The 14,219-nt window shown below is 43.6% G+C and overlaps 1 protein-coding gene across 2 annotated transcripts in view; it reads left to right on the top strand.

The window, feature by feature from the left end:
• Window positions 1-3,123, top strand: part of LOC144499557 (T-cell surface protein tactile-like) — a 186,250-nt gene extending 183,127 nt beyond the window's left edge. Inside the window, exon 10 of one of the 2 annotated variants that reach the window (XM_078221661.1) lies at window positions 2,631-3,123. In XM_078221661.1, coding sequence (XP_078077787.1) covers window positions 2,631-2,715 — 85 coding nt within the window. In that variant the 3' untranslated portion in view covers window positions 2,716-3,123. The remainder of the gene's footprint in view (window positions 1-2,630) is intronic. The other variant, XM_078221660.1, reaches the window with a different exon arrangement.
• The last annotated feature ends 11,096 nt before the right edge of the window (window positions 3,124-14,219 follow it).

Here is a 14,219-nt window from a genome sequence, read left to right as displayed (position 1 = left end):
TAATTTGAAAAAATATAGGACAGCACAGTAACTCAATGGTTAGCATGGCTGCCTCACAGTGCCAGGGACCCAGGCCTTGGGTGACCACCTGTGTGGAGTTTGAACATTCTCCCCATGTCTGCATTTCCTCCGGATGCTCCGATTTAAACCCACAATCCAAGGATCTGCAAGTAATATGGATTGGTCATGCTAAATTGCCCCTTGCTTTCCAAAGATGTGTAGGTTAAGTGGATCAGCCATGGTAAATGTATGGGGTTATGGGGACAACACAGTAAGAAGTTTAACAACACCAGGTTAAAGTCCAACAGGTTTATTTGGTAGCAAAAGCCACAAAAGCTTTCGAAGCTCTAAGCCCCTCATCTCTAAGCTCTAAGTTATGGGGACAGGCAGGGGGTGTGTCTGGATGGGATGCTTTTTCAGAGAGACAGCATAGACTCGATGAGCCAGAAAGCCTCCTTCTGCACTGTAGGGATTCTATGAACCTATGAATTGGCAATCAGCACTTCTTGACAATTCCATTGTGTAGAGTCACTAAAATTCTTACCTTGTGTATATATTTGAGTGAAAACAAAATGAAATTGCTCATATTAGGTTGAAATTTGAGTGTGGTTCTGAAGTTGCCAACTGGAGGCTTGTAGGTGAGAACAAGCTGAGCACTTTGATATATGGAGAATTAATACAATGCCCTCATGTCCTCAGAATGTCCCAAAACCAAGGCATTACAAATTAAATATAGTCATTGTTGTACAGTTGGAAAATGGGGTAACCAATCTGCGCACAGCTAAATGATGTGGAGATGCCGGCGTTGGACTGGGGTAAACACAGTAAGAAGTCTCACAACACCAGGTTAAAGTCCAACAGGTTTATTTGGTAGCAATAGCCACTAGCGTTCGGAGCGCTGCTCCTTCGTCAGGTAAGTGGGAGTTCTGTTATCCTCTCCACTTGGAGCCGGCAGATTGCAGTGTCGATGGTCATGATGTGGAGATGCCGGTGTTGGGTGCCTAGAACTCGTTGCCGGGAGAGGTAGTGGAAGCGGGTTGGGTAGTGACTTTTAAGGGGCGTCTTGACAAGTACATGAATGAGATGGGAATAGAGGGATATGGTCCCCGGAAGCATAGGGGGTTTTAGTTAAGTCAGGCAGCATGGTCGGTGCAGGTTTGGAGGGCCGAAGGGCCTGTTCCTGTGCTGTAACTTTCTTTGTTCTTTGTTCTTTGTACCTGACGAAGGAGCAGCACTCCGAAAGCTAGTGGCTTTTGCTACCAAATAAACCTGTTGGACTTTAACCTGGTGTTGTGAGACTTCTTACTGTGTTTACCCCAGCCCAACGCCAGTATCTCCACACCATGACCATCGACACCGCAAACTGCCGGCTCCGATAACAGAACTCCCACTTACCCGACGAAGGAGCAGCGCTCTGAAAGCTAGTGGCTTTTGCTACCAAATAAACCCGTTGGACTTTAACCTGGTGTTGTGAGACTTCTTACAGTTAATTGGCCAGACAAACTGTTTCAGTGTTGATGGATAAATGTTTGACAGGCTGCCTGTTGAATCATGTGAATAACTCTAACTGAAAATATGAATCAGTGGTTATTCCTGAAAGCATAGATTTTTAGAAGCTTAGTTCTAATTATTCAAAATATTCCTGGACAGTTCTCTGACAAACACAATAAAAATATAAAGACAGTATAACATTTGAGAAAGTTACAGTAATCTAGCATGGCTCAGTTGATAACACTGTCAGTCAGAGCTGTGAGTTCAAACCCCTCTTTAGGACTTAAATTCATGTTCTAGGTTCACATTCCAGTGGAGTGCTGAGTGAGAACTGCAGTTTCGATCAGGTGATATGTTAATCTGAATCCCTGTACATTTAGATGCACAAAAAGGATTCCATGATATTCATACTGAGTCGGGAGTTTTCCTTGTATCTTGGGCACATTCCTCTGTTCAACATTATTATAATTAAACCTTTGTCTCAGTGAGGATAAAAGCCTCACTGCCCTTGCCCTATGGCAATACACCACGGATTCCCATGTAGAAGACACTGAATTGGAAGAGACACTAAGTTCATAGAAATCCCAACCGACAAGCCCATAAAAAATTGCTGAGCTGTTGTCAGTAAGATGAACAGCAGTCGCCATTCCTTCACCACTGAGAGCAAAATCTAGATCAGCATGTTTCTGGTGATGTTGGTTAAGGGATAACTGGCTACTAGGACATGGGAAAGATCCTGCACTTTTTGACTAACTTTATGGGATCTATTATATCCACACAAAAGTTTTGATGGAACATCTCAGCTAAAGAATATCACCTGTAGCTGTGCGGCACTACTTCAGTTCTGCAGATAAATGTTAGTCTCGATAATGTGCTCAAGTCTCCAAAATGAGAGTTGAACTCATGACTATGATGCGGAAGTGAGAATACTTCTGCCACTTAACATAGTGCATAGCACAGTAAAACTGATAGCCAGCAGATTTTCTTCTATTGCCAAGGCTTACAGCAGTATGCTCCAGAGACGAGACGAAAAATCTCATCTCAGGAAATACGAAAATCAGATTGAAGATATTTACAGCAAAAATAAATAGTCAATTTGGTGAATGAATAATTGGGTTTATGATTTATTTTCCCAACAGGAACGGACCACCACCATTCAAACCACCTCCTCCACCGATAAAGTATACAGCTATTCAGTTATCGCCACAGACTGAAGTCAACTAACATCGAGGATGTTGATGTATTTAGTCTGAATGTATTGACAGCATCATACAGTTTCATATTGTCATTTTTGTGCAACGTCTAATTTTTAAAATGCTTTTCGAATAGCAAGCTTATGTTATTAATGCTCTGCGATTCAGAGGAAGTATTTGCATTCTGAACCATCTAAAATATTTCTTCACAAAATAATTGTAAATGTTAAAGCTTTGTGTTAATTTTTCTGAATCCAGGAATATTAGTCATAATAAGCATTTAGGTCTGCAGGAGAAAATGATTAAAAATAAATTAATTTATGTTGTATGTTTTTTTTCAAATATACCAGATATCAAAGTTTCTCAGTCACAGTATCACAGATTTGAGCTTCAACATTTTGAAAATCTACTTGAGGGAATTAAATCTCAACGCTTCAGCAGTCTTGTCTCACTCAGTGCTAAAGTTTAACTCATAGCCTACATTTGTAATAAGGTCATCTCCCAGTATACTCGGCACAACATCGTGGGCCAAAGGGCCTGTTCTGTGCTGTACTGTTCTATGTTCTATGCTTTTAGATGACACTTTTACTGCTGTACCATAAAATTGAACAATGGCACAGTCATTTCAGTGGTTTTATGGCAGCTATTCCAATGGTCTAGTGCTTTAGAATAATGACCATGAAGTCAGCATGGCAAATTCCACTTCAATGAATTTTGGGCTATCTGCCTGACTGCAGCATGAAAACAAATGCCAGGAAATGTGTATGGTGGGGGTGAGGGAATTGGGAGGACAGCTGGAGTGGCAGGGGAAGGTGATGGTGATGGTGGGTGGCAAGGTTTGGTGGATGGTCATGATTGACAGTGGCTATCAGGAGTGTATGGAACCACTCCTTAATATAAAAAATTTAAAACAATAATCTCGAGGCCATTGTGATTACACCTGGAAAACCCGAATAAAGAAAGCTCAACATCTTTCCCACTTAACACGATCGAATTTCCATGAGACATGTTTAAACAGACAATATATAAAGGTATATAAAGGTTTTGGATGTTTCTCAGGCACCCTCGGCATGCAGATATTGTTCCCCATTACAGGGCCTTGTTGTGTCATCATACACACCTTATACATCTTATAAGACCATAAGAAATAGAATCAAGAGTAGGCCGTTCAGCCCCTCAAGGCTTTTTACCATTCAATAGGATCATGGTTGATCCATTATATCTGTGTAGTACTAAGTTATTAGCATACAGTGAAAAGTATTGTTTCTTGCGCGCTATACAAAGCATACCGTTCATAGAGAAGGAAAGGAATCAGTCCAGAATGTAGTGTTACAGTCATAGCGAGGGTGTAGAGAAAGAGCAACTTAATGCAAGGTAGATCCATTCAAAAGTCTGATGGCAGCAGGGAAGAAGCTGTTCTTGATTCGGTTGGTACATGACCTCAGATTTTTGTATCTTTTTCCCGACGGAAAAAAGTGGAAGAGAGAATGTCCAGGGTGCGTGGGATCCTTAATTATGCTGGCTGCTTTGCTGAGGCAGCGGGAAGCATAGACAGAGTCAATGGATGGGAGACTGGTTTGCGTGATGGATTGGGCTACATTCATGACATTTTGTTGTTTCTTGCGGTCTTGGACAGAGCAGAAGCCATAGCAAGGTGTGATACAACCAAAAAGAATGCTTTATATGGTGCATCTGTAAAAGTTGGTGAGAGTTGTAGCTGACATTCCAAATTTCCTTAGTCTTCTGAGAAAGTAGAGGTGTTGGTGGGCTTTCTTAACTATAATGTCAGCATGGGGGGACCAGGACAGGTTGTTGGTGATCTGGACACCTAAAAACCTGAAGCTCTCGACCTTTTCTACTTCGTCCCTGTTGACATAGACAGGGTAAGAGTTTTAACAACACCAGGTTAAAGCCCAACAAGTTTATTTGGTAGCAAATGCCATCAGCTTTCGGAGCGCTGCTCCTTCGTCAGATGGAGTGGATATCTGCTGAGAGAGTGGATATCTATCTGGGTGCAGGGCCAGGGAGATGGCGTCTGCCGTGGACCTGTTGCAGTGGTAGGCGAACTGTAGTGCATCCAGGCAGTCTGGGAGGCTGAAATTGATTCATGCCATGACTAGCCTTTGAAGCACTTCATAATGATGGATGTCAGAGCCACCGGATGATAGGCATTAATCATAGAAATCATTGAAATCATAGAAACCCTACAGTCCAGAAAGAGGCCATTCGGCCCATCGAGTCTGCACCGACCACAATCCCACCCAGGCCCTACCACCATATCCCTACAGATTTACCCACTAATCCCTCTAACCTACGCATCTCAGGACACTAAGGGCAATTTTTAGCATGGCCAATCAACCTAACCCGCACATCTTTGGACTGTGGGAGGAAACCAGAGCACCCGGAGGAAACCCACGCAAACACGAGGAGAATGTGCAAACTCCACACATTAAGGCACGCTGCTTGGCTTTTCTTTGGGACTGGAATGATGGTCTTCTTCTTGAAGCATATAGGGACCTCAGATTCTTGTAAAGAGAGGTTGAAGATGTCTGCGAATACTCCTGCTAGCTGATCCGTACAGGCTCTGAGTACTCGTCTGGGTACCCCATCCGGGCCAGTCGCTTTCCGTGGGTTGACGTTTGAGAAAGCTGCTCTGACATCTGCAATGGTGACCTCAGATACAGGTTAATCCAAGGTTTCCAGGATGGAGGGCGTGCTCTCGCTGATCTCTTGCTCAAAATGGGCATAGAATGCATTGAGCTCATCAGAGAGGGGTGCGTTGGAGCCGCCGATTTTACATAACTTCATCTTGCAGCCTGTTATGTCTTATAGATCTTGCCAAAGTCGGCGGGGGTCTGTGTGGCTAGCCTGGGACTCTAGCTTGGTCCGGTACTGTCTTTTGGCATCTTTGATGGATCTCCTTTGATGGTATCTCGCTTTCTTGTATAGGTCAGGTCTATCACTGTAAGAGGACAGGGGTTTTGCATCCTTTGAAATTATTCAATGAAGTCATGCAATCTGATATGCATTATTCATCACAGTGCAATATTGGTAATGTTCACCTGATCAGAATTCATCTCCCACACATGTTCATGTGACTGCCCCATTATCTGGTGTTCAAAACAGGCTCTAAAAGGGATTGTCATGGACTCTTTACAGATTAAGGATTTGATCATATAGATTAGTTAAGATGTCTTGGTTTTCACAACTAATAGCAGAAGTGATGAATACGCTGCACATGACATTAGCCTACATTACATCACTCTGTCCAGACACAAATTACTGGACAACTTTATAATCTTGATACAACCTTGTGTAACTCTGCATTCTCCACATAAATTATTTAGACTTAATTAAACTTGGGATCATAAAGTCAATTCCCTAATGTAAAACAAAGTCTGTACCTGACTGTTAACGATAGATGGCAAGCTAATTCTCCCAGTGTCTGTCTTCCTTGCTTCTTTCTTTCCTTCCTTCTGCCTTTTCTTTCCTCCATCTCTCATTTTTCCTTTTCTTCCCTCCTTCTTCTCTCATTCCTTCCTTCCTTCCCACCTTCATTCACCCTTCCTTCCTTCTTCCTCTCTCTCCTTTTCTTTTATCTTTCTTTATTTCCCCTTCTCTCATTCCCTCAATTCTTTCTTTCCTCCCTCTTGTAGTCCTGTGTTTGATTATGTGAGTCTGCTTACTATGGCTGCTCATTGTACTTGATTAGTTAAGCTTCAGTGTGGACTCAGAAACATATAAACAAACTATAGAGGTAGAAGCATGGAGCAGATATTTGAAAGTACTGTGAATAAAACCTGTTACACATATAGAAACTAAAGTATAATGCACTAGTTAGGCCTCATCTGGAGTACTGTGTCCAGATGGCAGAGGGAAGTTATGTGTGGAACCGGAGGAGATTGGTGAAGCATTGAACCAATATTTCTCTTCGGTGTTCACGCAAGGGGACATGAATATAGCTGAGGAGGACACTGGGTTGCAAGGGAGTAGAATAGACAGTATTACAGTTGATAAGGAGGATGTGCAGGATATTCTGGAGGGTCTGAAAATAGATAAATCCCCTGGTCCGGATGGGATTTATCCAAGGATTCTCTGGGAGGCAAGAGAAGTGATTGCAGAGCCTCTGGCTCTGATCTTCAGGTCGTCGTTGGCCTCTGGTATAGTACCAGAAGATTGGAGGTTAGCGAATGTTGTCCCATTGTTTAAGAAGGGGAACAGAGACTTCCCCGGGAATTATAGACCGGTGAGTCTCACTTCTGTTGTCGGCAAGATGTTGGAAAAAATTATAAGGGATAGGATTTATAGTTATTTGGAGAGTAATGAATTGATAGGTGATAGTCAGCATGGTTTTGTGGCAGGTAGGTCGTGCCTTACTAACCTTATTGAGTTTTTTGAGAAAGTGACCAAGGAGGTGGATGGGGGCAAGGCAGTGGACGTGGTATATATGGATTTTAGTAAGGCGTTTGATAAGGTTCACCATGGTAGGCTTCTGCAGAAAATGCAGATGTATGGGATTGGGGGTGATCTAGGAAATTGGATCAGGAATTGGCTAGCGGATAGGAAACAGAGGGTGGTGGTTGATAGTAAATATTCATCATGGAGTGCGGTTACAAGTGGTGTACCTCAGGGATCTGTTTTGGGGCCACTGCTGTTTGTAATATTTATTAATGATCTGGATGAGGGTATAGTTGGGTGGATTAGCAAATTTGCTGATGACACCAAAGTCGGTGGTGTGGTAGACAGTGAGGAAGGGTGTCGTAGTCTGCAGGAAGACTTAGACAGGTTGCAAAGTTGGGCCGAGAGGTGGCGGATGGAGTTTAATGCGGAGAAGTGTGAGGTAATTCACTTTGGTAGGAATAACAGATGTGTTGAGTATAGGGCTAACGGGAGGACTTTGAATAGTGTGGAGGAGCAGAGGGATCTAGGTGTATGTGTGCATAGATCCCTGAAAGTTGGGAATCAAGTAGATAAGGTTGTTAAGAAGGCATATGGTGTCTTGGCGTTTATTGGTAGGGGGATTGAATTTAGGAGTCGTAGCGTTATGTTGCAACTGTACACAACTCTGGTGCGGCCGCACTTGGAGTACTGTGTGCAGTTCTGGTCCCCACATTACAGGAAGGATGTGGAGGCTTTGGAGAGGGTGCAGAGGAGGTTTACCAGGATGTTGCCTGGTATGGAGGGGAGATCCTATGAGGAGAGGCTGAGGGATTTGAGATTGTTTTCGCTGGAAAGGCGGCGGCTAAGAGGGGATCTTATTGAAACATATAAGATGATTAGAGGTTTAGATAGGGTGGATAGTGATAGCCTTTTTCCTCTGATGGAGAAATCCAGCACGAGGGGGCATGGCTTTAAATTGAGGGGGGGTAGTTATAGAACCGATGTCAGGGCTAGGTTCTTTACCCAGAGGGTGGTGAGGGATTGGAATGCCCTGCCAGCATCAGTAGTAAATGCGCCTAGTTTGGGGGCGTTTAAGAGATCCGTAGATAGGTTCATGGACGAAAAGAAATTGGTTTAGGTTGGAGGGTCACAGTTTTTTTTTAACTGGTCGGTGCAACATCGTGGGCCGAAGGGCCTGTTCTGCGCTGTAATGTTCTATGTTCTATGTTCTATGTTCTAGTTCAGGGTGCCAAACGTGAGGAAGGATGTGAAGGCGTTAGAGAGAGTACAGAGAAAATTCACAAGAATGATTTCAGGGATGCGGGCGGCACGGTGGCACAGTGGTTAGCTTTGCTGTCTCACAGCGCCAGGGACCCGGTTTCGATTCCCGGCTTGGGTCACTGGCTGTGTAGAGTTTGCACATTCTCCCTGTGTCTGCGTGGGTTTCCTCTGGGTGCTCCAGTTTCCTCCCACAGTCCAAAGATGTGCGGGTTAGGTTGATTGGCCATGCTAAATTGCTCCTTAGTGTCAGAGCGACTAGCTAGGCTAAGTGCATGGGGTTACGGGAATAGGGCCAGGGTGGGATTGTGGTCGCTGCTGACTTGATGGGCCGAATGGCCTCCTTCTGCACTGAAGGGATTATATGATAAAGAACTGTAGCTATAGGATAGATTCGAAATGTTGGGTCTGTTTTCCTTAGAGAAAAGAAGGCTGAGAGGAGGCTTGATAGTGATATTCACAATTCTGAGGGATATGGACAAAGTAAATAGAGAGAAACTATTCCCACTCAAGAGTATATAAAGAACTCAAGGCCACAGATTCAAAATAATTGGCAAAATTGCGTGGTTGGAATCTCGAACTAATTTCCTGAGAGAATGGTGGAGGCAGGTATGATCGAGGTATTTAAAAGGGAATTGGATTGTGACCTGAAAATAAAGAATCATAAAATCCTCTTAGAATCCCTACAGGGCAGTAGAAGGCCATTTGGCCTATCAAGCCTGCACCATCGACAATCTCACTAAGGTCCTATCCCCATAACCCCATATATTTACCCTGCTAATCCCTCTGACACTAAGGGGCAATTTCGAATGACTAATCAACCTAACCCGCACATCTTTGGGCTGTGGGAGGCAAACAGAGCACCCGGAGGAAACCCATGCAGATACGTAGAGAATGTGCAAACTTCACACAGACAGTGACCCAAGCCGGGAATCGAACCCGGATCCCTGGTGCTATGAGGCAGCAGTACTAATCACTGTGCCACCTCAGAATAGGGTGATTAGAATGGGGATTCGGTAGGGGCGTGGGGCGAGGTAGAATACTCTTGCAGAGAGCCAGTGCAGTCTTGGTGGGCCAAATGGCCTCCTTCTATACCGTAACAATCCTGTGATTCTGTGAAACACCTAGCGGCTCTAGAGATCAATTTCAAAGTGAACTACACAAACGGCATCTGCTTTTTCAAAAGCAAGCTGGACAACTGAGTCGACGAGTCTGCTAGGACAAAGATCCCTGCAACTTCACTAAATTCTTAATGGAATGTTACAGTCTTAGATAAAGATTCACTTTTCCAAAGATGGTTTGAAGTTATGGGAGTCATATGGCATGAACCTCTAGCTGGGAGAACCAGTTATACTGTCTTGCTGTGCTGCAAATTTCATTTGCCATTTTTCCATTTATCTGGCAAAAGAACAAAAGTTATTTGCCAGGCTGAATACCTGGCCCCATCTACACTCTTTCTACTAGGCTGTTTGTACCATCAACTGCAAGACTGATTTGTTTCATCGTCAACTCTACAGGGAAACTGATCCAATATCAGTTCAACCTGCCAATCTCTGTGAAGGAATATAGCATTAGACTTTGATTCTGCACTCCTGACTCATGGGAAACAAGAACTATTCTTCCTGTAGTCCTCAACAAGGAAATATTTCTTTTCTCTATCCCTCTTTTACTGTATGATTGAAAAGGAGGCAATATTGCTACCCTCTTCCCACATTTGATCTCATGCTATCATGAATTTGCTGTGGGGTTATTAATATAAAAACATAAGAAAAATACAGCACAGGAACAGGCCCTTCGGCCCTCCAAGCCTGTGCCAAAAAGACTCCCTACCGGCGCGCAGTCAGGCAAACTTCGTAACTCCCCTTCCGGGAATTGAAACCCGGTGTCCCGTGTCACAGGCAGGGATACTAACAAGGAGCTGCTGTGCTTTGCTCAGATTCAATCACACCAAAACTGAAAGATTGGGAAGCATGCCACCACTCACAAAGAGGAAAGTAAACCAGAGCAGCTTTCTGCTTATGAACAGTGGTGACAGATAAAACCAAGGCTGTTTAAATTAATTCCTCTCCTGTCCACAACTGAAACTGGGAGCTCAAGTCCGGGATAACCTAATTTAAATTTGGCCAGAGTTAAGAGAAAGGTCTAATCTGATCTAAACAGTCAATTGGAAGCAAAAAGGGCAAAGCTCAGTGGCTGAAACACATTTTTAAATGCATGTAACTTCCAGAAAATTGCATTCCCGAACACCAACAAAAACGTGAACTTTTGATGCTCTGATGTGAATCCAGCAAGAGAATTTGAATGGCGAAATTTTAAAGGGCCTTAGTCCAGAGCAACTGAAAGCTGGAGCTGGGGAGCTATAGCTGGAATCACCCAGTAAAATGAAGAAAAATAGAAGTGAACCAATCCAGATGTTGGTAAAGTGTTTGGATCTTATGTTACCAATAGAACAGTCCACCATGATTCTGAATTCGCTCTCCTAGCCCAATTTCGAGCTGGAAAAGCTCAGATTTGAGTGAAAATTTCAGGGGAGGGAAAGAAAGAGAGAAAGAGAAAGAGAAGAATTCCAGCTCCAGAAATTGGAAATGCAGCCGGCAGATTAAGGGGTGTGGCCAAACGGTACAGCTAAAATGGCGATTTGTAAAGCACTCTGGGACAATTGGGCAAGAACTAAAACGACGGCCGCAGCCTAAAAGACAGAGATAAACAGGCTGCAACTCAGATGACTGAATACACAGGAAATAGGCCATCCCAAAGACAATGGACACTTTCTGGTCAAACATACTTGTTTACCTTAACCCCTTATTTGGGAGGGAAGCATGTGACCTATGTGCCTCCAGCACCTACAGGCATGGCTGTTGGGTACACATGATGTGGAGATGCCGGCGTTGGACTGGGGTAAGCACAGTAAGAGTTTTAACAACACCAAGTTAAAGTCCAACAGGTTTATTTGGTAGCAAATACCATTAGCTTTCGGAGCGCTTCGAAAGCTAATGGTATTTGCTACCAAATAAACCTGTTGGACTTTAACCTGGTGTTGTTAAAACTCTTACTGCGTTGGGTACACACCCAGAGATCGGTGTGGCAGCACCTGATTGGACTCTTATCGATCAGGGTGATCAAGCCCTGATCGATTGATTGACAAGAATCAGGAGACTGCCCGAAAAGGACACAAAACCAGGGAGGGATAAAAGCTTCTGCACAACAGAAGCTCTCTCTCTCTCTCTGACCCCACGAACGTGTTACAACAACGGTGACCGTCACTAGGTTACATTTTAGCTTCATTTGAAGCAATTTTTAAAAGCGGTATCTCGGCCTTTTGGCTAAGATACAAATGAGATCAAGTCTTGGAGGAGGTGCAATGCCTACTCCAATCAGCTTGGATCATGTAGATCAAGCCCAAGACAAGAGGTGGGAGCCCTGTCTTGTCAGCTTGGATCGGGAATGTCTCACTTGTTGAGACTCTGAATTGGACTTGATTTGATTGAATTGGATTTTTTAAAAACGGTGACCATCACCAGCAACGACCAGCACGAGGAGAGCCACCACACCCGAGAAGGAAGGAAGACCAGAGCCAGAGTGCCAGACCAGACTAAAGGATCAGACTATGCACAGGACAACTGAGACCAGCACACAGATAAAGGCCAATATCTGCTTGGATACTTGCCAGTCACACAAAGTTAAGTCAAGGTCTCGTATTGGACTTGAACTTTAGTATTTTCTGCAAGATAACGTATTGTTGGTTGGGTGGGTGATTATTGATTGTGTGTTTTAAATAAATATTGGTTGTACTAACAAGAAGTCTACTCGCAGTTCTTTGTCCATTGTATAAGGGTTAAAACAGACTGTGCGGCAGGCACAACAAGGGAAAGACAGCAGACAATTGGAAACAGCGAAGGAACATTTTTCTCTATATAGTAGCACTCCCATCTCTCTAACCAAGAAACACTCTTTGAGGTCCTCAAGTATCAAGATTCATTCCCAAGTTTGAAGTAGCAGGACAGCTAAAATGACCATCAGAGATTTTTAATTCAAGAGCCCAAAAGCTTTACTCCATGCTGCCTTCTGATGTGAATAATGAATAGTCCAGTCCTAAATCCCTATGCATTCGACAGATGGGGAAAATCCTTAAGAATCCTATGAGTGGCTGCATGAGTTTTTTTTAATTAATTGGGTGTGACATCACTGGCTGGGGCAGCATTTATTGATTGGGGCAGCATTTATTTTGGATCTGGTATTGTGTAACGAGGTAGATAGAATTAAGGATCTTATTGTGAAGGACCCTCTTGGGTCTAGTGACCACAATATGGTCGAACTTCTGATTCAGATGGAAGAGGAGAAAGTTTGGTCCCAAACCAGTGTCCTCTGTTTGAACAGAGGGAAATATGATAGGATGAGGGATGAATTGGCTAAGGTAGACTGGGAGAGCAGGCTGGCAGGTAGGATAGCTGAGGAACAGTGGAGGATTTTTAAGGAGATCCTTTTCAGTTCTCAGCAAAAATATATTCCAGCAAAAAACAAGGATTGTAAGAAAAGGGAGAACCAGCCGTGGATAACGAAGGAAATAAAGGAGAGTATTAAAATAAAAACAGCTGCGTACAGAGTGGCCAAAAATAGTGGAGAAACAAGTGATTGGGAAAAATTTAAGAAACAACAAAGAGAGACTAAGAAAGCGATAAAGAAAGGAAGGATAGACTATGAAGCGAGGCTCGCAATTAATATAAAAAATGATAGTAAAAGTTTTTATAAATATATAAAAAGGAATAGAGTGGCTAGAGTGAATGTTGGACCCTTGGAGGACGAGAGGGGGGAGTTAATAGTGGGAAATGAGGATATGGCTGAGTCTTTAAATAAGTTTTTTGTGTCGGTCTTCACGGTGGAGGACACAAATAGTTTGCCAAATATTAACGATAGAGGGTTGGCAGCAGGAGAAATACTTAATACAATTAATGTTACCAGAGAGGCAGTGCTGGGTAGACTAATGGGACTGAAGGTGGACAAGTCCCCGGGTCCGGATGGAATGCATCCCAGGGTATTGAAAGAAATGTCAGAGGTAATAGTGGATGCGTTAGTGATTATTTATCAAAACTCGTTGCATTCTGGGGTAGTGCCGGTTGATTGGAAAACGGCTAATGTTACGCCGCTGGTTAAAAAATGAAGGAGACAAAAGGCGGGTAACTATAGGCCGGTCAGCTTAACGTCTGTAGTAGGGAAAATGCTGGAATCCATTATTAAAGAGGAGATAGCAGGGCATCTGGATAGAAATGGTTCGATCAATCAGACGCAGCATGGATTCATGAGGGGAAAGTCGTGCTTGACGAACATGTTGGATTTTTATGAAGATGTGACTAGGGCGGTTGATGGAGGAGAACCGGTGGATGCGGTGTTTTTGGATTTCCAAAAGGCGTTTGATAAGGTGCCTCATAAAAGGCTGCTGAAGAAGATTAGGGCACACGGCGTTGGGAGTAGTGTGTTAAAGTGGATTGGGGACTGGCTATCCGACAGGAAGCAAAGAGTCGGAATAAATGGGTGTTTTTCCGGTTGGAGGAAGGTAACTAGTGGCGTGCCGCAGGGATCGGTACTCGGGCCGCAACTATTTACCATTTATATAGATGATCTGGAGGAGGGGACGGAGTGTAGGGTAACGAAGTTTGCAGACGACACAAAGATAAGTGGAAAAGTGAATCGTGTGGAGGACGGAGAAGATCTGCAGAGATTTGGACAGGCTGAGTGAGTGGGCGAGGATATGGCAAATGGAGTATAACGTTGATAAATGCGAGGTTATACACTTTGGAGGAAATAATAACAAATGGGATTACTATCTCAATGGAAACAAATTAAAACATGCTACCGTGCAAAGGGACTTGGGGGTCATTG

This window comes from Mustelus asterias, chromosome 10, assembly GCF_964213995.1.
Source record: "Mustelus asterias chromosome 10, sMusAst1.hap1.1, whole genome shotgun sequence".
NCBI classification, from domain to species: domain Eukaryota; kingdom Metazoa; phylum Chordata; class Chondrichthyes; order Carcharhiniformes; family Triakidae; genus Mustelus; species Mustelus asterias.
The sequence above is the reverse complement of the archived record's forward strand: the minus strand, read 5'-3'. Positions and strand labels throughout refer to the sequence as shown.